This window comes from Pelophylax lessonae, assembly GCF_965119305.1.
Source record: "Pelophylax lessonae genome assembly, chromosome: 5".
NCBI lineage: Eukaryota > Metazoa > Chordata > Amphibia > Anura > Ranidae > Pelophylax > Pelophylax lessonae.
Window position 1 is genome coordinate 441,509,921 of NC_138772.1, and position 24,615 is coordinate 441,534,535.

General features: G+C 43.2%; 1 protein-coding gene across 1 annotated transcript in view; it reads right to left on the reverse strand.

Moving 5' to 3' along the window:
* MYBL1 (MYB proto-oncogene like 1) overlaps positions 1 to 9,737 on the reverse strand; it is a 75,709-nt gene extending 65,972 nt beyond the window's left edge. Inside the window, exon 1 of the mRNA XM_082258003.1 lies at positions 9,632 to 9,737. Within this exon, the coding sequence (XP_082114129.1) occupies positions 9,632 to 9,651 (20 nt within the window). The 5' untranslated portion in view covers positions 9,652 to 9,737. The remainder of the gene's footprint in view (positions 1 to 9,631) is intronic.
* Between the last annotated feature and the right edge of the window lie 14,878 nt (positions 9,738 to 24,615).

Here is a 24,615-nt window from a genome sequence, read left to right on the forward strand (position 1 = left end):
ACTTCTATAGCACCGTCAATTTAGGCAGCGCTTTACATATACATTGTACATTCACATCAGTCCCTACCCTCAAGGAGCTTACAATCTAAGGTCCCTTACTCACAATCATACATACATACATATAGTAGGGCCATTTTAGACAGGAGCCAATTAACCTACCAGCATGTCTTTGGAGTGTAGAAGGAAACCGGAGTACCCCAGGGAGAACATGCAAACTCCAGGCAGGTAGTGTTGTGGTTGGAATTTGAACCAGCGACACTTTTGCTGCTAAGTGAATGTGCTAACCATTACCATTGTGTCGCCCATTATTATTTTTTCTCTCTCTAATTATATATATATATACACACACACACACATACATATATAATTTATTTATTTAGGGGTTCTGAGTAATTTTCTAGCAAAAAAAAAAAAATGATTTTTACATGTAGGAAAGGAATGCTGGAATTTGCGCTGTATGGAAGTGGTTTAGGGAAAAAAAAAAAAAAAACAACTTCAGCCATTAGAACCACTTTTAGGAAGGCCATCATTAATTAGAATGCAGTAAAAACTGGAAACACACATTGTGTTCTGAAGCAGCGCAGTACAATGTGTGTTACTGTGTGTTGTGTAAATGAATGGCACATGCGCGGATCCTGCATACTGTACAGTAGTATTCCACCTTTTATTACATTCGATTACGTAGCCTCTGTGTACACCGGTGAATTATGGACTGCTAGAGCAGACTGGCTGGAACTACTCACAGGCGGATGGAGAATCAGCATATCACTAGTCAAACTAGCAATGTTCTTCCCAGATCTATGACATCCACACCTCCCACACACACAACTTATTCAGTAGTGGAGTTACATTACACCCGGGTTTCTGCGGTATGGCACACAGCACATTCATTGAAGCCTGTAATGGAAATTCTTCATGACTGGGTAGTAAGTGTGGGTACACCGTTCAAACATCAATCACAAACACAGGATTGAAGAAGAATTCTGATCACTATAAAGATCTTCAGAAAATTATCATGTAAAGGGAGTCATTTTATCAATAATAACAGAGAACCAAACTGAGAATAAATAAAAGTGAATCTCTTGGTATGTAGCACCGATGGATTTCTTCAATAAACCCACAAAAATTGCAAAATGAAATATCCAATAGCTGCCAGCATTTACTGTATTTCACTTAGAAAGTATAAACTGAGAAGTGATTGCTTGTCCCGGCACCCTCATCTACAGTTATGTACAACGCTGGGACTGCGCTGGGTCATGTACAACGCTGGGACTGCGCTGGGTCATGTACAACGCTGGGACTGCGCTGGGTCATGTACAACGCTGGGACTGCGCTGGGTCATGTACAACGCTGGGACTGCGCTGGGTCATGTACAACGCTGGGACTGCGCTGGGTCATGTACAACGCTGGGACTGCGCTGGGTCATGTACAACGCTGGGACTGCGCTGGGTCATGTACAACGCTGGGACTGCGCTGGGTCATGTACAACGCTGGGACTGCGCTGGGTCATGTACAACGCTGGGACTGCGCTGGGTCATGTACAACGCTGGGACTGCGCTGGGTCATGTACAACGCTGGGACTGCGCTGGGTCATGTACAACGCTGGGACTGCGCTGGGTCATGTACAACGCTGGGACTGCGCTGGGTCATGTACAACGCTGGGACTGCGCTGGGTCATGTACAACGCTGGGACTGCGCTGGGTCATGTACAAAGCTGGGACTGCGCTGGGTCATGTACAAAGCTGGGACTGCGCTGGGTCATGTACAAAGCTGGGACTGCGCTGGGTCATGTACAAAGCTGGGACTGCGCTGGGTCATGTACAAAGCTGGGACTGCGCTGTGTCATGTACAAAGCTGGGACTGCGCTGTGTCATGTACAAAGCTGGGACTGCGCTGTGTCATGTACAAAGCTGGGACTGCGCTGTGTCATGTACAAAGCTGGGACTGCGCTGTGTCATGTACAAAGCTGGGACTGCGCTGTGTCATGTACAAAGCTGGGACTGCGCTGTGTCATGTACAAAGCTGGGACTGCGCTGTGTCATGTACAAAGCTGGGACTGCGCTGTGTCATGTACAAAGCTGGGACTGCGCTGTGTCATGTACAAAGCTGGGACTGCGCTGTGTCATGTACAAAGCTGGGACTGCGCTGTGTCATGTACAAAGCTGGGACTGCGCTGTGTCATGTACAAAGCTGGGACTGCGCTGTGTCATGTACAAAGCTGGGACTGCGCTGTGTCATGTACAAAGCTGGGACTGCGCTGTGTCATGTACAAAGCTGGGACTGCGCTGTGTCATGTACAAAGCTGGGACTGCGCTGTGTCATGTACAAAGCTGGGACTGCGCTGTGTCATGTACAAAGCTGGGACTGCGCTGTGTCATGTACAAAGCTGGGACTGCGCTGTGTCATGTACAAAGCTGGGACTGCGCTGTGTCATGTACAAAGCTGGGACTGCGCTGTGTCATGTACAAAGCTGGGACTGCGCTGTGTCATGTACAAAGCTGGGACTGCGCTGTGTCATGTACAAAGCTGGGACTGCGCTGTGTCATGTACAAAGCTGGGACTGCGCTGTGTCATGTACAAAGCTGGGACTGCGCTGTGTCATGTACAAAGCTGGGACTGCGCTGTGTCATGTACAAAGCTGGGACTGCTCTGTGTAATGTACAAAGCTGGGACTGCGCTGGGTCATGTACAAAGCTGGGACTGCGCTGGGTCATGTACAAAGCTGGGACTGCGCTGGGTCATGTACAAAGCTGGGACTGCGCTGGGTCATGTACAAAGCTGGGACTGCGCTGTGTCATGTACAACGCTGGGACTGCGCTGTGTCACGTACAACGCTGGGACTGCGCTGTGTCACGTACAAAGCTGGGACTGCGCTGTGTCACGTACAACGCTGGGACTGCGCTGGGTCACGTACAAAGCTGGGACTGCGCTGTGTCACGTACAACGCTGGGACTGCGCTGGGTCATGTACAAAGCTGGGACTGCGCTGGGTCATGTACAAAGCTGGGACTGCGCTGGGTCATGTACAAAGCTGGGACTGCGCTGGGTCATGTACAAAGCTGGGACTGCGCTGGGTCATGTACAACGCTGGGACTGCGCTGGGTCATGTACAACGCTGGGACTGCGCTGGGTCATGTACAAAGCTGGGACTGCGCTGTGTCATGTACAAAGCTGGGACTGCGCTGTGTCATGTACAACGCTGGGACTGCTCTGTGTAATGTACAAAGCTGGGACTGCTCTGTGTAATGTACAAAGCTGGGACTGCGCTGTGTAATGTACAAAGCTGGGACTGCGCTGGGTCATGTACAACGCTGGGACTGCGCTGGGTCATGTACAACGCTGGGACTGCGCTGGGTCATGTACAACGCTGGGACTGCGCTGGGTCATGTACAACGCTGGGACTGCGCTGGGTCATGTACAACGCTGGGACTGCGCTGGGTCATGTACAACGCTGGGACTGCGCTGGGTCATGTACAACGCTGGGACTGCGCTGGGTCATGTACAACGCTGGGACTGCGCTGGGTCATGTACAACGCTGGGACTGCGCTGTGTAATCAGGCAAAGTATGACGACTTTATAAAACTAGAATACATTACAATTAGATTTACAATGATTGTGTAATATGGGGGCTACCCTAACTGATTGGATAGAAATGGAATGGATTATTCAGCTGGGCCCACACACTACAAGGTTGTTGGTAAATCGAATGAAATTGTGAAATCAGATGTGTGGTCACCCCCGTGTTCAGGAAGGACATCCTCTGTGCAGAGTGTTGTCACTGGTCACATGTCTCTGCCAGCAGGTCTCCAGAGACTGAATTTCAACAAGCTACTGAATTTGCCTGAAAAGGAAGCCTACAAAATCCTTGCTTAGCCATAGGCCTGAGCAGTAAGGGCTTGTTCACACTAGACTAAATCTCTAATGCTTAAGGAACACTCCTATAGCATTTGTATGGCATTCATATGGGCGTCAATGAGCTTTACTATGGGGCGTTTTACAAGTGTTAAAAACCTTCCATAAACACCCTATTCATGGTTTTTTTACACATTTGAGGAGCGTTAAATCTGTTCCACAATGGAAAGTGACAAAAATAAACAAATTTTAAAAGGCACCAAAACCGCGCCGCAAATGCCTGCCAGAACGTTTACACAGACTTGAACTGGAGGCGTTAAAAAGCTTCAAACTCCTCCTGACTCAACGTGAGTCTTTAATCTTGAAGTGAACCAACGCTAATGTTTCATGTTTTGATAGAACAGCACAATGTGCTGTCTATTGTATTTTGGGCATAGGCGTTTGAGGGATATTTTAACGCCTCTCAAATGCCAGCTTTTAATGCCAATGCGAACTCCGCCTAAGGCCTCATGCACACTGGACGTTCTAAAAAAAAGTAAATAAAATGAAAAAAATAAAAGCCAGTAGCGTTAGCTGTAGTTTAGAGTGAGTTTTTCAGCGTTTAGAAAAACTATACTCCCATAAAGCTTATGGCCCAAAATCGCTGATAAACGCAAAGTAGCCGTGGGTTTTTTTTGGTGTTTTTAAGCTATTATCAGAATTAGAACATCTTTACAGCTGAAAAACACCTCCCAAAACCCACTAGTTTTGTTTTTTTTTCCAGCCAGAAAACGCTCCCGCCAAAAACTGCCGATAACCGCCTGTGTGTGTATGGACACATAGGATAACATGCTGGGGAGTTTACGGGCTGCAGAAAGAAAAAAAAAAATCTGATGCCAAAAACTGCAGCTGTAAAAACGTCCATTGTGCATGAGGCCTAAAAGTGGAACAAGAATAAAACTTGTGGAACAGTCAGGATTTTAAAACAGAAAAGACAAACTATGCAAACCATTGCACGCAGCAAATAAGAATAACATATTTTATTTTAACCACTTCCCGACCACCCGCTGCCTTTTTACTGCGGCAGGGTGGCTCTCCTGTGCAAACCGACGTGCGGGAAGCTAGGAGGCGAGCGCGTGCTGCCAGTGGCGCACTACTACCCCCACTCGGCAGCGGGGAAGCAGATGCATGGGTCAGGCGGCTTCGATTGCCGCCTGACACCCGCGAGAGAGAAGGACGGTCAGCATTTGTAAACACAGCCGACCATTCTTCTCCCTAAAATTACTATAGAGCCCATGTGATCCTTCTATATAATATAGGATCACGTCTCGATGGTAATTTCAGAAGCCACGCACCCCCCAGTTAGAATCACTCCCCTAGGGTCACATTTAACCCCTTGATCACCTATACTGTTAACCCCTTCCCTGTCAGTGTCATTATTACAGTACCATCAGTGCTAAAAAAAAATATGCACTGATACTGTAGTAATGTCACTGTTAACCCCAAAAGTGTCAAAAATGTCAGTTAGGGGTCCGATCTGTCCGCCGCAATGTCACAGTCCCGCAGAAAAAAAAAAAAAAAAAAAAATTGCAGATCGCCATTACTAGTAAAAAAACATAAATAAAAATAAAATGATAATAAAAAATGACATAAATCTTTCCCATAGTTAGTAGACGCAATAACTTTTGCTCTAACCAATCAAAATACGCTTATTGCGATTTTTTTTTACCAAAAATATGTAGGTACAGCGTTGCACGACCACGCAATTGTCCGTTAAAGTAACACAGTGCCGAATCGCAAAATAGGGCCTGGTCATTAAGGGGGCAAATTCTTCCGGTTCTTAAAGTGGTTAAGGAAAAAATAAGGTTTACATCCTCTAACTTCTACTTATCAAGCAAGCTAAAATAGTTTTAATACATTTTATGTGTATTAAAGAAAAATAGATTGTAGGATTGGGCAGCAAGTAAAAATTAACCTATACTGATTAAGTAATTGAACCAATTCATAGAGATTAATTGATTTTTCATTAAGTGTCAATTAGACATTCATATCACTTTTCTCCGGAGTGATTAGTATACGTTTAATGGAGAACAAAATGAGGGAGATTTACTGAAAATGGTGCAGCTTAGTAACCAATCAGCTTCTATGTTTATTGTCAATGCTTATTTGAACAAGCTGAAGTTAGAAGCTGATTGGCTACTGTGCACAGCTGCACCAGATTCTGTGCGCTCCTGTTTTAGTAAATCCCCCCCCCCCCCCCAATGTGTCAACCTTCTATCATAAGTATTATACAACCTGCAAGACTTTGCTGAAAGAGCATTTCTCTGATCTCATCCCTCCATCCCCATGTACAGAACTGGACCTGGTCAGCACACACCCTCACACAACCTTCTTGTCTGCATCTGATGATTAATAACATTAACATTCCCAACTAGTCCTTCCAACTGTTTATCAGCCAGTGCTTGGAGTCAATTGTACACAAGATTTGGAGCATTTTGCTAGGAGTAATAAATGGCAATGCGCACTCAGTTACAAAAAAAAAATAAAAAAAAGGAGGGCAAATGAAAAGAATGACCCTAAGAGGGACACAGACAGCAGTAAGAACCTGACAGGTGTGCCAATACCAATACCTCTCTACTCTGCTAAAGAAAAAACTTAAGACGTTTTTTCTTTACACTTTAAATGTTGAATAGGCTTAATTCACAAAGCTTTAACACACGGATAAGTACTTCTATTTAAGCTAAGTGACTGGAATGCTAAAATCTCATTGGACTTAAAAGAACTTTCACCTTGTTTCTTATTCTGATGTTTTAGCTTTGTGAATTGAGTTATATGTATGCACCATTCCTATCTGATAAGATATTGGCATCTTACATTAAAATGCAAAGCTGGTAACCCGTCTTCTATAGGTCTAGTAGAACATTTGTAGTGCAGCCAATCTCTTCTCTGCACCAGAAAGCCTTGTACAAACCCTATAAACCTTCCTTGCTGCAGCTGAGCAGTAAAGCATTAAAGCTAAACTACCTGCCTTAACCAAAATGTGTTACCCATGGCTGAACAATCTAAATATGAATCTGATGAATAACAGATGGCACCAAAAAGTGATATACACCTTCACCCTGAATGCTGAGCCTGCAAGTTAGCTTTCAACTCCAAAAGATCCGGTACACAAAAATTAGAACTGACAACACAAAGTATGATAGACAGAATTCTGAATATCTGGGACTTTCCAGACAAGGGGAGAACTCCGCATAACATTTGAAATAACATTTAGAAAATTAACTACATTCCTTTCTTATCGCTAGTACTTCTTTTACATTGTGGGAGTCCAGAATATACAATCAATGAAAACAGCTAGGGCAAAATAATAATAAAAAAAAAAAGAACTAAATGAAAAAAAAAAAATAGTATCCATATTTATAAATTTATAAAAAAAAAAAAAAAAAGCCTACATCAATCAGAAAGTTTTATTTCGAAAGAAAGCCTTGTTGGCTGCATGAGATTTTCTCTATTTGTCATAGCTGAGCCCCTCTCTGTAAGAACATTTCTACACATGAGCTGTATGTTCTAAACCACATCATCAATCAAATTCAAGAGTATCAAAAGGGGAATCAACAACACAAATATCCTCCATATATCCTAAAACACAGACAGGAATCAGATTGCCAATCAGCAAATGAGATCTACTGTACAGGATAAAAATGGAAACATAGAGGACACAATACAAATGACATGTAAATATTGTACAATACACTGATGTAGCCAAGTAAATAATAATAATACAACATTACTGTAAATGTTCCCGGTGGAGTTCTGATGTTGCCAACTACACTTAAAAGCTACAAATAAAAGTTGTTGTGTCACAATACCAAAAGTTATTTCACCAACAGAAACCATGAAAAATAAATGTTTACACCTACAAACTTAACTTGTATCAACTTTACCCAGATTTTCCCACACAAAACAAAATCCTTGAACCAACTCAACTTTATCAAGCCTGCAGACACCTTGTGATTTCTACAAAGATGATATGAAAATATCCACTGTGACCTTTGCACAGTACAGCCTGACATAAATATACACTCTATATATAGGAGATATAGATTATATACTGATACACACATATACATTCATTTTATACTATGTATTTGTTATGTATTACATATATATATATATATATATATATATATATATATATATATATTTTTTTTTTTTTTTTTAATTATCATATTCCATATAATTTATTAATATTTTCCATATATATATATATATATATATATATATATATATATATATATATATATATATATATACACACACACATACATACATACACACACAGTATATTTATTTATTTTTTATTTATTTATTTTTTTACACACAAATCTATATAATAAAGTATATACTAATGACAACATACCCACACAGTATAGTATTGTATAATAAAATACATAGTATAAATTACTTTACTTTTTTTTTTTTTTAACTCACTCCATTTGTATCAATAAAGGATGCAGGTTGCTATAAATATTTGTTATAGAAGAAATCAGCAGATTTTTCCATTCATTATTTTACACCACTACAGAGTTATTTTGGGATTTTGGCACTGATTCTGAGCATCTGATGACCCCTGAGCTGTATTATCAGGACCTCCATCAGGTCCTCGTCTAGGGCATGCTGGGATTTCTAGTGACATGAACCCCTGGATAGATAGTGAAGACATCTCTGGGGACACTGATGATGATGAAATACTAATGCGCTGATAAATGATCCCTGAACTCTGACCACATCATGATCTGCTCTTGTCTCTACAATCCCCTCCATCTATAATTTGGGATCTGGTCTTGTCTCTACAATCCCCTCCACCTATAATTTGGGATCTGGTCTTGTCTCTACAATCCCCTCCACCTATAATTTGGGATCTGGTCTTGTCTCTACAATCCCCTCCACCTATAATTTGGGATCTGGTCTTGTCTCTACAATCCCCTCCACCTATAATTTGGGATCTGGTCTTGTCTCTACAATCCCCTCCACCTATAATTTGGGATCTGGTCTTGTCTCTACAATCCCCTCCACCTATAATTTGGGATCTGGTCTTGTCTCTACAATCCCCTCCACCTATAATTTGGGATCTGGTCTTGTCTCTACAATCCCCTCCACCTATAATGTGGGATCTGGTCTTGTCTCTACAATCCCCTCCACCTATAATGTGGGATCTGGTCTTGTCTCTACAATCCCCTCCATCTATAATGTGGGATCTGGTCTTGTCTCTACAATCCCCTCCATCTATAATGTGGGATCTGGTCTTGTCTCTACAATCCCCTCCATCTATAATGTGGGATCTGGTCTTGTCTCTACAATCCCCTCCATCTATAATGTGGGATCTGGTTTTGTCTCTACAATCCCCTCCACCTATAATTTGGGATCTGCTCGTCTCTACAATCCCCTCCATCTATAATGTGGGATCTGCTTGTCTCTACAATCCCCTCCACCTATAATGTGGGATCTGGTCTTGTCTCTACAATCCCCTCCATCTATAATTTGGGATCTGCTCGTCTCTACAATCCCCTCCACCTATACCTGGGATAGTGACATTGATAAGTCCGTACCCCGTGTCCTAGCTGATGATGATGATAGGAGTTATGTACTGGCCGGGGAGATGGTCGGTTAGTGGATGTGTCGGTTATGATGAGTTATGATGCGGCAATGCTGGGTGTTGTAGTTCTCCAGCAGGGAAGTCCTACCCCATGACATGGATCCTCCCCCGGATAACACTCATACACCTGGGAGCGGAGGCTCACCTGCGGACTCTGGCCGCCATCGTCAGCTCTGTCCGGGATCACGCAGCTCTCTACAGTCCGGGTAATCGGTGGCACAGCTCCAGCATCCTCCCCAGGGCTCACCCCCCGGTCACAGTTCTCCGTCCCCCCGGTGATCGCAGACTAGCAGCGGATACACTCAGCCAACGGCTCCGGCTCGCTCCCCTGTGCACCGACTCCTCTCTGCTGGCCCCGAGCACACACGAGCGCCGCTGACACCTGGGCGGGCCGAGAGGAGTGCAACTGGCCAATAGGGCGCCCCGGTAAAAGGAGGCGGTACCACCGAGGAGACAGGAGGAGGGGAGACTATTAAAAGAGGGCGGGGTAATGAAGCTTGAATTCATTTCTTTTCCCGCGTTGACTTTATGTGACCTGCCAGAGACAGGGATCGGTTTGAACGTGAGCGGCGCCGGTACGGCTGGGCTGCCTACACAGGGACAGGGGGACCCTCCAGCCGCTGGCATTATCCTGTACGGTCATACTGCGTATGTTGTGTACGGCGTGTACCATTTGAATCATAGGGGGAGCGCGGGATCCCACCGGTACACGAATTATCCAGCGAGCCAAAGGAGCACGTGACCCGAGGGGCGGCAGTCATGTGGAAGGGGCGTGTCAGGGGCGGGCTCTCCTAGCTGTCAGTGGTGAGAAGTGTGTCTGCCATGCCGCCCATTCTTTTCATTTATAATACACCCGCTTAAAGAGGAACTCCACCAATTATATTTATTGCAAACGTAACCACTTCTGGACCGGAAGGTTTTCCCCTTAATGACCAGGCCATTTTTTGCGTTACGGCTCTGCGTTATTTTAATGAAAAATTGCGCAGTCGTGCGACGCTGTACCCAAATACAATTTATGTCCTTTTTTTCCCACAAATAGCGCTTTCTTTTAGTGGTATTTGATCAACTCTGCGTTTTTTTTTCTTTTTGCGCTATAAAGGAAAAAAAAGAGCAAAAATTCTGAAAAAAAAATATTTTTCACTTTCTGCTATATAACATTCCCCATATACAAAATGTAAATCAAATTTTTTTTTTTTTCATAATTTTAGGGCAATCTGTATTCTGCTACATATTTTTGGTAAAAAAAAAAATCTCAATAAGTGTTTACAGTATTGATTGGTTTGTGCAAAATTTATCACATCTACAAACTATGGGAAAGATTTATGTCATTTATTTATTTTACTAGTAATGGCGGCGATCAGCTATTTTTTTTTTTGCGGGATTGTGGCGGACAGATCGGACACGTTGGGGGGTGGGGCTAAAAATATGCAAGGTTACATAGTTACATAGTTAGTGAGGTTGAAAAAAGACATCAGTCCATCCAGTTCAACCTATGATGTGTGTGTGTGTTTGCTTTTAACCGTACATTGTATACCCCTGTATGTTGTGGTCTTTAAGGTGTCCATCTAATAGTTTTTTTAAACTATCAATGCTCCCTGCTGATACGACTGCTTGTGGAAGAGAATTCCACATCCTTACCGCTCTTACAGTGAAGAACCCCTTACACATTTGAGAGCCGGGTCACACTATTGCGATGCGGGAAGGCTGCGAATTCGCAGCCTTTTCCCGCATCGCACACGCACCCCCGGCAGTTCACACTGCCATATGCGATCCGCTGGGGGTGTCAATGTAATCTTAACGACACCCCCAGTTTGATCGCATATCGCAGTGCGATCGTGCAGTTCGCACAGGATGGGATCGCACAAGTGTGAACCGCTGTGCGATCCGATCCTGATGCGGCTGCAAAAATGCCTCCTGTGCGTGTTTGCACCGGGTGCGATGCGAATTTAGCCATACAAACTGTATGGCTAAACTCGCACCGCACAGCTGATCGCATGTAATGTCGGAGCAGTGCGCTCCGACATTACATGCGAACCCGGCACTCGCATCAGTGTGAACCGGGTCTTAAGGTTAAACTACCTTTCCTCTAGTTTTAGTGAGTGGCCACGTGTCTTATTGTATCTCCTCTCTCTGAATAGTTTGTTCCTTATGCTAGGGTCGCCAGTACAGTATTTGTACATTGATATCATATCCCCCCTCAATCGTCTCTTCTCCAGAGAGAATAAGTTCAGTGCTTGCAGTCTTTCCTCATAGCTGATGTCCTCCATTCCCCTAATTATTTTTGTTGCCCTTCTCTGGACTCTTTCCAGTTCCAGCACATCCTTCCTGAGGACCGGTGCCCAGAACTGGACAGCATACTCCAGATGTGGCCGGACCAGAGTCTTGTAGAGTGGAAGAATAATCTCCTTATTTCTGGAGTGAATCCCCTTTTTTATACATCCCAGTATTCTGTTGGCTTTGTTTGCAGCGGCTTGGCATTGCATGCCACTGCCAAGCCTGTTGTCTACCAGTACCCCCAGGTCCCTTTCCATCCTAGACTCACCCAGAGGTTCCCCCCCTAGTGAGTAGCTTGGTTTCTGGCCCCCAAGTGCATTACTTTACATTTATCAACATTAAACCTCATCTGCCATGTAAAAAATAGGAACAAGGAGGGGCAGGGGGACTTTTAAAGGGGATACCGTCATTAGACCAATAATCAAAGTACATATGGGGTAAAAAACAATCTTTATTGGAAGAAACCATCATCATATATAGAAGAGATTGCTGTATTAAAAAACATAGATACTGTATTGCAAATATTGTAGGTAGCATGCACAGAAACCCAAGGGGTAACATAGGTTTGATGTAGTGATGAACGTTGATGCCCATACACTGGCCCAACATGTTTCGCGGGTGACCGCTTCTTCAGGGGCATATACACAGATAAAGGGACATCACAGATGTTACCAGAAGAATGAAAAAAAAAAAAAAAAACATGATGAGTGGAACAAAATATCACACAAAACATAATACATGCAGTACATGAGTATTCATTTGAGATGTAGGGGTCAAAAGGAGAGGCTCACATGAGGCCTTAACACCCACCTGCAACCAGACCAATCCTGAAACCCAGAGGACAGACCAGGGATCGCAATTAGGGTAGATGTCCCCCCAGGCGGACATGGGAGCAGTCCAAACCTAAACAAGGCTAGGTAGTAAGGGTCACGATGGTGGCGTGATTGTTCACTATAAAACAAGGTAGGATAAGGAAGAAATTGAATATATAGAATATTCATATTGATCCTCAAAGTATATGGAAGATTATAAGTGTGGGTAAAGAAAAAAGGGGGGTATATATGGGAAACAATCTTACCGAAAGGTATATATGTATACATCCTATAATCCATCCAGATGAGAAGACCTACATTGGTCATCAATATTTATTCTACCACAACCATCTAGCATTTTCCTTATGCTGTTATGATTATCCCTAATATTTATCGCACTGATGTTTTTATACCTCTCTCACTCCCTCTGTCTGCACACTGTCATTTATTATTTTTTGTTCTTTCACTGGTTCGTTTTGGTTTATATTCCCACCTTGGTATCTATTCATGTTAGCACACTATGCCACTAATTACACGGCTCTCAACAGAAGCCGTGTCAGCTGTGTTTGGGGTGGAGCTGTTCTCCTTATAGGCACCATTTCTTTCCATTCCAGTCCATACGGCTACAGGATACCTTGCTGTTTGGATTTCCAGGTAATCACCTACATTGGTTGTCATTATTCATTCTACCACAACTATCTAGCATTTTCCCTATGCTATTAGGATTATCACTAGTTATTTATCGCACTGGTGTTTCTCATCTTTCTCACTCCCTTTGTCTGCACATTGTTATTTAGTTTATTTTATTTATTTCTTTTTTATTTTATTTCTTTTTTAATTTTATTTTTTATTTTATTTTTTATTTATTTATTTTTTTGATTTTTCACTGGTTCGGTTTGGTTCATATTCTCACCTTGGTATCTATTCACGCCAGCACATTATGCCATAAATTTATGGCGGTGTTGGTTGTCACTTGCATTTTTTTCATCTCCACTATTAATTTTCCCTCACTCTTTCTTCAAGTTGTAGATTCCCTACAACCACCATTTTCTCACCTTTCTCACTTCTAAATCACTCAACATATCTCATCACACTTATGGTATATACATGTGTATGTACAGGTGTATTTATATATACACATATGGTGTTCACTATGGTTCCCCATATTATCTTTCACATTATTTAGGTTCTTCCCTCACACTTTGGGTGTCACTCCTTGTTAATTTTTAATTAACATCCACCTTATATGGTAACCTTTGTGTTTTTTTTTTACACCCGATTAGGGATATTGGATTATACATTTTTGATCCCCCCCCTCCTACTTACCAGCATAGGCTCTTCCATTAGCCACCCCGTAGCCTTCTCATCTGGATGGATTATGGGATGTATACATATATACCTTTCGGTAAGATTGTTTCCCATATATACCCCCCTTTTTTCTTTACCCACACTTATAATCTTCCATATACTTTGAGGATCAATATGAATATTCTATATATTCAATTTCTTCCTTATCCTACCTTGTTTTATAGTGAACAATCACGCCACCATCGTGACCCTTACTACCTAGCCTTGTTTAGGTTTGGACTGCTCCCATGTCCGCCTGGGGGGACATCTACCCTAATTGCGATCCCTGGTCTGTCCTCTGGGTTTCAGGATTGGTCTGGTTGCAGGTGGGTGTTAAGGCCTCATGTGAGCCTCTCCTTTTGACCCCTACATCTCAAATGAATACTCATGTACTGCATGTATTATGTTTTGTGTGATATTTTGTTCCACTCATCATGTTTTTTTTTTTTTTTTTTCATTCTTCTGGTAGCATCTGTGATGTCCCTTTATCTGTGTATATGCCCCTGAAGAAGCGGTCACCCGCGAAACATGTTGGGCCAGTGTATGGGCATCAACGTTCATCACTACATCAAACCTATGTTACCCCTTGGGTTTCTGTGCATGCTACCTACAATATTTGCAATACAGTATCTATGTTTTTTAATACAGCAATCTCTTCTATATATGATGATGGTTTCTTCCAATAAAGATTGTTTTTTACCCCATATGTACTTTGATTATTGGTCTAATGACGGTATCCCCTTTAAAAGTCCCCCTGCCCCTCCTTGTTCCTATTTTTTAATGAATTTTGGGACGTGGATACCTTTACTTCAATATCCATCTAGGATATATATTTCTGTTTTGGAGCTTGTCTGTCTTTTATCATCTGCCATGTAGTTGCCCACCCCGTTATTTTGTTCAGGTCCGCTTGTAAGGTTTCCACATCCCGCATAGAAGATATTGGCATGCTTAGTTTAGTATCATCCGCAAATACTGAGATTGTACTAGATATCCCCTCCTCTAGATCATTTATGAATAAATTAAACAGGATTGGTCCCAGGACAGAACCCTGGGGGACCCCACTTTCCACACCCGCCCAATCCGAGTACTCCCCATTAATCACCACCCTCTGTACTCTCCCCTGGAGCCAGTTCTCTATCCAGGTACTCACCTTATGATCCATACCTACCTTCCTTAGTTTGTACAGTAAGCGTTTGTGGGGAACGGTGTCAAAGGCCTTTGCAAAGTCCAGATACACCACATCCACAGGCTGGGTGGGAGTCTCGTCCTTCTGATCGGACGTTCCCGAACGTCCTTCAGAAGGAGCGAGATTGCGCCGCTGCGGGCACGCGCATCGGCGCAATCTCGATGTGCCTGTGTCCCTCGGACACAGAGCAACAAGTCGCGGCATTGTGATTGGCCCTCCTGATCACATAACGGCTGTGTCCAATCACAGCTGTCATGTAATGTAAATACAGCCGTTGTAACGACTTTGATCTCTTCTCCTCACACAGATCCTGTCAGTGAGAAGAGGGATGATCTGTGCTGCAGCCAGGGGGATAAGTGAGTTTTTCTAATTACTCACTGATCACAGGGGGGGTCTGTGCTGGTAATCAGAACATTGATTACCAGTGCAGCCCTGGGGGGGGGGGGGGGGGGGGTGCCACCAGTGATGCCCATCCATGACCACCAGGGATGCCCACCATGGCCACCAGGGGTGGCAATCAGGGCTCAGAGAGCCTATCAGTGCTGCCCACCAGTGCCCATTATTGCTATCTTTTAATGCCACCCACCAGTGCCCATTATTGCCCACCAGTGCCGCCCATCAGCGCTGCCTATCAGTGCCCATCAGCGCTGCCTATCAGTGCCCACCAGCGCTGCCCATCAATGCTGCATATCAGTGCCACCCCCATCAGTGCCTGTCAGTGCGGCGTCATCAGTGCAGGAAAAAACGTATCTATTTACAAAATTTTATAACCTAAAAGAAAAACTTTTTTTTTTTCTTTTTTTATTTGTGCACCAAAAAAGAAAAAACCTTGCGGTGATCAAATACCACCAAAAGAAAGTTCTATTTGTGGGGAAAAAAATGACACAAATTTGGTTTAGGTGCAGTGTTGCATGACTGTGCAATTGTCATTCAAAATGCAACAGCGCTAAAAGCTGAAAATTGGTCTGGGAAGGAAGGGGGTTTAAGTGCCCAATATTGAGGTAGTTAAATAAAGCTTTCTTTTGGTGAAATTTAATCACTACTGGGTTTCTGATTTTTTTTTTTTTTTTAAACAAAAAAAGACCGAACATTAAAAAAGAAAAAAAAAAAGTTTTTCTTAATTTTTGTAAGGACCACCCCATGTACATATACGTCCGCAGGGCGGCCGTTAGGCGTGTAATCACGTACCTGTAAGTTTTTTCTTCTGGGGCATGCGTGCACACTGCCGGCGACCCGCTCCCGCTGTGATTGGACACAGCAAGAGCCAATCAACAGGTCCGGCAGACCCACTAATTGTTCCCGGGGCAGAAAGAACGGTAGTCTGCCTATGTAAACAAGGCAGATTGCTGTTCTGTGACAAGAGAAGACAAAGAAGTGTTCCTGCTTGGCAGAAACACTATCTAAGTACAAGCACCCACACAGTTAGCAAGCACCATCTAGGAACACATTCAACCCTTTGATTTCCCCTGATGTTAACCCCTTCCCTGCCAGTGGTATAAGTACAGTGACAGTGCATATTTTTTAGCACTGATCACTTTATTATTGTCACTTGTCCCCAAAAAAGTGTCACTTAGTGTCCCATTTGTCCCCCGCAATGTCGCAGTCCCGCTAAAATTCGCTGATCACCGCCAATACTAGTAAAAAAAAAAAATCAATAAAAATTCCATACAAATATCCCATAGTTTGTAGACGCTATAAATTTTGCCCTAACCAATCAATATACGCTTATTGGGATTTTACCAACAATATGTAGCAGAATACATATTGATGAAGAAGTTTGATTTTTTTTTTTTACATTTTTTTTGGATATGTTTTATAGCAGAAAGTAAAAGAAAGTACTTTTTTTTTTTTTTTTTCCACAATTGTCTGTCTTTTTCTGTTTAGAGAGCAAGAAATAAAAACCGAAGAAGTGATTAAATATCCCCAAAAGAAAGCTCTTTTTGTTTGGAAAAAAAAGACATACATTTTTTTGTGTACAGCGTCGCACGACCGCGCAATTGTTAGTTAAAGTAATGCAGTGCCGTATTGCAAAAAAGTGCCTGGTCAGGAAGGGGGTAAAACCTTCCGAGGCTAAAGTGGTAAGTCCATTTTTTTTCTGCACTGATAGGCACTGACAGGCATCACTGATTGGCAGCATTGGTGGGTACTGTTGGGGCTGCAATGATGATCAGTGCCCCGAATATCAGTGTAGATGTCCCTTGTGTGGATTTGCTGGTGATTGGCTCTCCTCGTGCTCTGTCAGAATGAGGAGAGGATTGCCGATAACTGGAAAATCCTGTTTACACTGTGAACAGCTGTGAATGGACACAGCTGATCATGTGCTAAAGAGCTGCTGTGATTGGCTCTTTACCCCGATCTGTGATTCGCTGTTGGTCACAGATCACTGCCAATGCACACCGCAGGGGGCACGCAGGAAGCGCAAGCATAGGAGGACATCATATGACGGTCTCCCAGCAATGTGCGGCAGCGCTGTAGCCGTCATTTAGGGGTTCAAGTGATTGTAAACGATCACCTTGTAAAATAACACTTTCAGTTTAAAAGAGAAATGAAAGGCAAAACATTTGGGTATAGTTATAAAAAACATAATATGTTTTTCCCTTTTTTCTAAGTGATCACATTCCCTCTGATCTCAGCTGCATAAGAACCGGGGGAGGAGAAGCCACAGGACACTGATCTGCTCAGTGGAAGGCTGAGGGAGGGGGCAGGGGGTCAGGACAAGTCTGATCATTGGAGGAGAGTACACGGAGTTCCCAGCACAGTTAGAACTGACCACAGTGGTTTCTGCTTAGTGTGGTCAGTTTTTATTAGGAAAGTAGAAGGACTGGCAGAAACACCACGGATTTAACACAAAGGAAGCAATACAAAGTGAACAGGATACCCTCTTATACAAGTACATGGTACAGCAGGCACAGATCAGGAATCTGAAATGAGGATCGTTACCATTTTGAATCTTCATTTCTTCAGCAAAGCCGCCCACACTACTATACACTCTGCTTACAGATCTGTCCGCATTACCGGGCTGCCAGATATATACTTCAATCACTGTCTGGTTAATGCTGTGATAACAGGCTCACTTATGGAGGGAATTATGTCTACCTATGATTCCTATTGCAACTGATTGGAGTTTATTAAATCTACTTGTTTGACATGAAATGGGAATTCCGGCTAGAAGATCCTTGTACCTTTTTAGATACACCCCCGGCCCCACTTGTTTGGGATGACATTGTGCCATCCAGCTGCTCAGTTGAAATTTTTGTGTGTACTCTGCAACATTTAGATTGGTATTACTGACATTTGATCTAATTGTATTTGATCCTCTCCAGAAGAAGCGCGGCAGTGTGAAACATGTAAAGAACAGTATCATACAGTGAATCCACCGCCTCCGTTGGATATTACCCTTTATTACTATACCCTACCCCATTCCAGGGGTGGGATACAGGGGTTTTTTTAGTGGTTCACGATACCGAATGGTTTGGTGGTGTTCATATGTCAATTGTTAACATGCTCTTTGATGGTGTTGCAAATTTAAGGCAATGTTATGTATATTTGTTAATACTTTTAATCTTTCTTTAATAAAGTAAACGTCTTTAAGACATATGGTGTCAGCCATGATATGCCAATAAAGTCCCTTTTCAGTCCCCTACAAATTTCTATATACAAACCCCATTCCAAAAAAGTTGGGACACTGTAGAAATTGTGAGTTAAAAAGGAATGGACTCATTTACAAATCTCATAAACTTATATTTTATTTTCTATATAATATAGATAACATATAAAATGTTGAAAGTGAAACATTTTGAAATGTCATGCCAAATATTGGCTCATTTTGGATTTCATGAGAGCTACACATTCCAAAAAAGTTGGGACAGGTAGCAATAAGAGGCCGTAAAAGTTAAATGTACATATAAGGAACAGCTGGAGGACCAATTGGCAACATGAATGGGTATAAAAAGAGCCTCTCAGAGTGGCAGTGTCTCTCAGAAGTCAAGATGGGTAGAGGATCACCAATTCCCCCAATGCTGCAATGAAAAATAGTGGAGCAATATCAGAAAGGAGTTTCTCAGAGAAAAATTGCAGAGTTTGAAGTTATCATCATCTACAGTGCATAATATCATCCAAAGATTCAGAGAATCTGGAACAATCTCTGTGCATAAGGGCCATGGCCGGAAAACCATACTGGATGCCCGTGATCTTCGGTCCCTTAGACGGCACTGCATCACTTACAGGAATGCTACTGTAATGGAAATCACAACATGGGCTCAGGAATACTTCCAGAAAACATTGTCGGTGAACACAATCCACCGTGCCATTCACTGTTGGCGGCTAAAACTCTATAGGCCAAAAAAGAAGCCGTATCTAAACATGATCCAGAAGCGCAGGCGTTTTCTATGGGCCAAGGCTCATTTAAAATGTACTGTGGCAAAGTGGAAAACTGTTCTGTGGTCAGACTAATCAAAATTAATTTTTTTTTTTTTATACGGTAAACTGGGACGCCATGTCATCCGGACTAAAGCGGACAAGGACAACCCAAGTTGTTATCAGCGCTCAGTACAGAAGCCTGCATCTCTGATGGTATGGGGTTGCATGAGTGCGTGTGGCATGGGCAGCTTACACATCTGGAAAGGCACCATCAATGCTGAAAGGTATAACCAAGTTCTAGAACAACATATGCTCCCATCCAGACGTCGTCTCTTTCAGGGAAGAACTTGCATTTTCCAACATGATAATGCCAGACCACATACTGCATCAATTACAACATCATGGCTGCATAGAAGAAGGATCCGGGTACTGAAATGGCCAGCCTGCAGTCCAGATCTTTCACCTATAGAAAACATTTGGCGCATCATAAAGAGGAAGATGCGGCAAAGAAGGCCTAAGACAGTTGAGCAACTAGAAGCCTGTATTAGACAAGAATGGGACAACATTCCTATTCCTAAAGCAGAGTTCCACCCTGGGAATACTTTTTTTTTAATAAAAATACCCCCGGGACAGTCAGGGCTAGTACATTCCACAATGGCTAGCCTCTGATCTGTCCCGGGTTGCACTTACCTTTTTAGGAGAAATACTTACCTTGAAAAAGTATTGTCCAGCGCTGCCATCTCAGGTGTGGGCAGCTTGAAGCCAGCGTGATCCTCTTCCCAGTGAACCCAGCCATTACACTGCTCTAGTGCTGCTTTGTCTTCAGCCTTGGATACCTGTTACCTGTTTACCTGCACTTTGTTCCTAGTTCCAGACCCGGCTTGTCCTGACGATTCTCTGCTCTCCACCTGCACCGACCTTGGCTTGTCCCGTGACCTCTCTTCCTGTCTGCTCCTACTGGCTTCTACATTCCCGATTGGCTCCTGACCCGGCTTGTCTTACCATGCTTCTGTCATTCCCAGATCCGTCCATCCTGCCCAGGAGGCTCCTCCTGTTACCCGGGAATCCCTGCTTCCAGCACCTTCTGCCTGCTCAACACCCTGCTCATCGGACTTCTCTGGTGACCTTCACCAGTGGCCATCGTCCGCTTCAAGCAAACCTCCAGGCACTCGTGCTACTCTATACTCCTGTCTGCACTATCAGGGGTCCCGAGTCGGAGGCGCAAGGGAGGCCTTCCTCACAGTGTCAGGCTCATCTCCAGGTACCTGATAATTTACTTCCACTGCACTTTAGTCTGGTGGGTTGTTCCGGGATCCTCTCATCAGCTCATGTTGCCTTCTGTTGTCTTTGTAGATACCCATGGCCTTTTTCCCCCTCCTTTCCCATTGATATTATTACTACTATCAACAATCAAACACTTTTTTTTTTTTTTTTTTTTTTTTTCTTTCTTTCTTTCGCCCTCCTCCTCTTTTGCTGCTCCTGGTTATACTCTTCCTGCTGATCTGTTATTATACTAAGTTTTTGAAGTGCTCCTTTTATAGGATTATTTGTGTTACTCTCATGTCCCTCATACATAGCTACTGTATATGCCTTGCTCTCTCTCCTACTTTTAAAATCCATGTTTCTGTACACTGTATGATCTTGACTGCATTATGGAATTAAAGGGTAACTCCACTTTCGTGGGGGAAAAAAATAGCAAATAAAGAAAAAACAATATAGCGTATACAATTGCGACACAAATCATATTGTAATTGAATGTTATTAAAAATTACCTTTCCTTTTCAATCTGCAGCTGTTGTAATTTTCTGATAAATGCAATGCAATATGGCTACCTGGAGGTGTTCTGTACACAAAATTTGTACTGACCACACCCCAGAAACATAATTTCCTGCTTGTGTGAATTTTCACAGAAGTCTGCTTAAGATACAAGTCAGATTTCTGGCATCCCCTGCAACACAAATGTCATTTTTGGTGGGATACTTCCAATAGAAACATGTCTAAAGGGATACAAACCCAACAGTTTTCCTCATTAGAGCCCTGCAGCTGCCACAGCTGATAGATAATTATGAAACCACTCCCATTTGACCTACTCAGCACAGAGGAACAAACAATGATTTCTTCAGAATAACAAAAGGTAGGAAAATTCAACAAAGTTTGTTAAGATCCTTGTAATGTACAGAGATCACCCAGAGGGGAATGATCTTTTTCTCAACAAAAGTGGTGTTTCCTATCTTCATATGTATATGGACTGATTGTTCTTGATACTTACATTTTTACTATGCACTACCCACATATGCTGGCACTGACATGATCAGGCACCCTCTGACCCGTTTGTATTTTACTGAAATGTTATGGCATTTGTCGATACGTCTTATTGTACCTGCAAATTAAAAAAAAAAAAAAAAAAAAAAGATTTAACATAAGATCAAGAAATGTATTAATTGTTCTACTACTAGGTAATATACAGTATCTCACAAAAGTGAGTACACCCCTCACATTTTTGTAAATATTTTATTCTATCTTTTCATGTGACAACACTAAAGAAATGACACTTTGTTATAATGTAAAGTAGTGAGTGTACAGCTTGTCTAACAGTGTAAATTTGCTGTTCCCGCAAAATAACTCAACACACAACCATTAATGTCTAAACTGCTGGCAACGAAAGTGAGTACAAGTGTAAATGTCCAAATTGGGCCCAAAGTGTCAATATTTTGTGTGGCCACCAATATTTTCCACCACTGCCTTAACCCTCTTGGGCATGGAGTTCACCAGAGCTTCACAGGTTGCCACTGGTGTCCTCTTCCACTGGTCCGTGACATTGACATCACATTACGGAGCTGGTGGATGTTAGAGACCTTGCGCTCCTCCACCTTCCATTTGAGGATGCCCCACAAATGCTCAATAGGGTTTAGGTCTGGAAACATGCTTGACCAGTCCATCACCTTTACCCTCAGCTTATTTAGCAAGGCAGTGGTCATCTTAGAGGTGTGCTTGGGGTCGTTATCATGTTGGAACACTGCCCTGCGGACCAGTTTCCGAACGGAGGGGATCATGCTCTGGTTCAGTATGTCACAGTACATGTTGGCATTCATGGTTCCCTCAATGAACTGTAGGTCCCCAGTGCCGGCAGCACTCATGCAGCCCCAGACCATGACATTCCCACCAACATGCTTGACTGTAGGCAAGACACACTTGTCTTTGTACTCCTCACGTGGTTGCCACCACACACGCTTGACACTATCTGAACCAAATAAGTTTACCTTGGTCTCATCAGACCACAGGACATGGTTCCAGTAATCCATGTCCTTAGTCTGCTTGTCTTCAGCAAACTGTTTGCAGGCTTTCTTGTGCATCATCTTTAGAAGAGGCTTCCTTCTGGGACGACAGCCATGCAGACCAATTTAATACAGTGTGAGGCGTATGGTCTGAGCACTGACAGGCTGCCCCCCTCCGCACACACGCACACCCCTTCAACCTCTGCAGCAATGCTGGTAGCACTTATATGTCTATTTCCCAAAGACAACCTCTGGATATGACGCTGAGCACATGCACTCAAAGTGTTTGGTTGACCATGGCGAGGCTCGCTCTGAGTGGAACCTGCCCCGTTAAACCACTGTATGGTCTTGGTCACCGTGCTGCAGCTCAGTTTCTGGGTCTTGGCAATCTTCCTATAGCCTAGGCTATCTTTGTGTAGAGCAACAATTATTTTTTTCAGATCCTCAGAGTTCTTTGCCATGAGGTGCCATGTTGAACCTCCAGTGACCAGTATGGAAGAGGGAGAGGGAGAGAGCGATAACACCAAATCGAACACACTTGCTCCCCATTCACACCTCAGACCTTGTAACACTAACGAGTCACATGACACCAGGGAGGGAAAATGGCTAATTGGGCACAACATTTGGACATTTTCACTTAGGGTGTTGCCAGCGGTTTAGACATTAATGGCTGTTGTTGAGTTATTTTGAGGGGACAGCAAATTTACACTGTCATACAAGCTGTACACTCACTACTTTACATTGCAGCAAAGTGTCATTTCTTCAGTGTTGTCACATGAAAAGATATAATAAAATATTTTCAAAAATGTGAGGGGTGTACTCACTTTTGTGAGATGCTGTATATAATTTAATGCCCTTGTGGGAAATTTTATGTCAGCAAGACAAGGCATCAGCTGCGGGTCCGCCTTAGTGATCAAATTTGTGGCATCAAAAAGAAAAACGATGATAGCCCCTTGGCTTTACATTTTTTGATAGAACATGGTGGATGGACTGATGGTTTAAAAGTCAAGAAGATTTTTGCTCTGGACTTGTTATCCAGACAAGGGGATTTTTGATAGGATTTTGCTACAACATGAGAATTTGCAGACTTAACACGTTAACGACCGTGCTGAACACTAAATTTTATTTGCAGGTGTTATTAGACACTAAGGGCTCTTTCACACGGAGCGGACCGCATTGCGATCCGCTCCGGCACTTTTTTTTTTCACGGAGCGGATGACACTTGTGTCATCCGCTCCGTATGTCCGCATATCATCCCATCCATTTGCGGATGATATACGGACATAATGTATGTCTATGGGCATTGCGGATGTCAGCGGATGATATCGCTGACATCTGATTTTGCATCCGTTCCGTTTTTTAAACGGAAGAAAAATAGGGTTCTGTTCAGTTCCAAAAAACGGAACAGAACTCAAAGGACGAAAATCCGCAAAGAAAGGGACCAGATCGAGGCAGCTTGCGTTGCAAACTGACGCAGTTTCGTCATAGAAATGACGGCACCACACGCTGCCTCGATCTGGTCCCTTTCTTTGAACCGCATGCCGATTCCTCCACTTCCGGGTACGGCGCAAGTTCACACTAGCAGACTCGGGACATAGCCGCAAGGCTTACGAGTCTGCAAAAAGGGGTACCAGCTAATATTTTTGCTTCAAATATCCAGTATATATATTTTTTATTTGCACGTTTGGCGTGATGTGTATTCTTTATACAAATAAAGTATTTTTGGAACCGTCTACACTATGAGGAGTCTTCTTCCCTTTATATTTTGAGCAAATACAGGCGAAAGAACCGCGGACCCTTATCTTTCACCAGGAGACCAGAGTATTGTGACCAAAGCGCATATTGATTCCTGCTGGCGTACGCCACTGGGAATCCA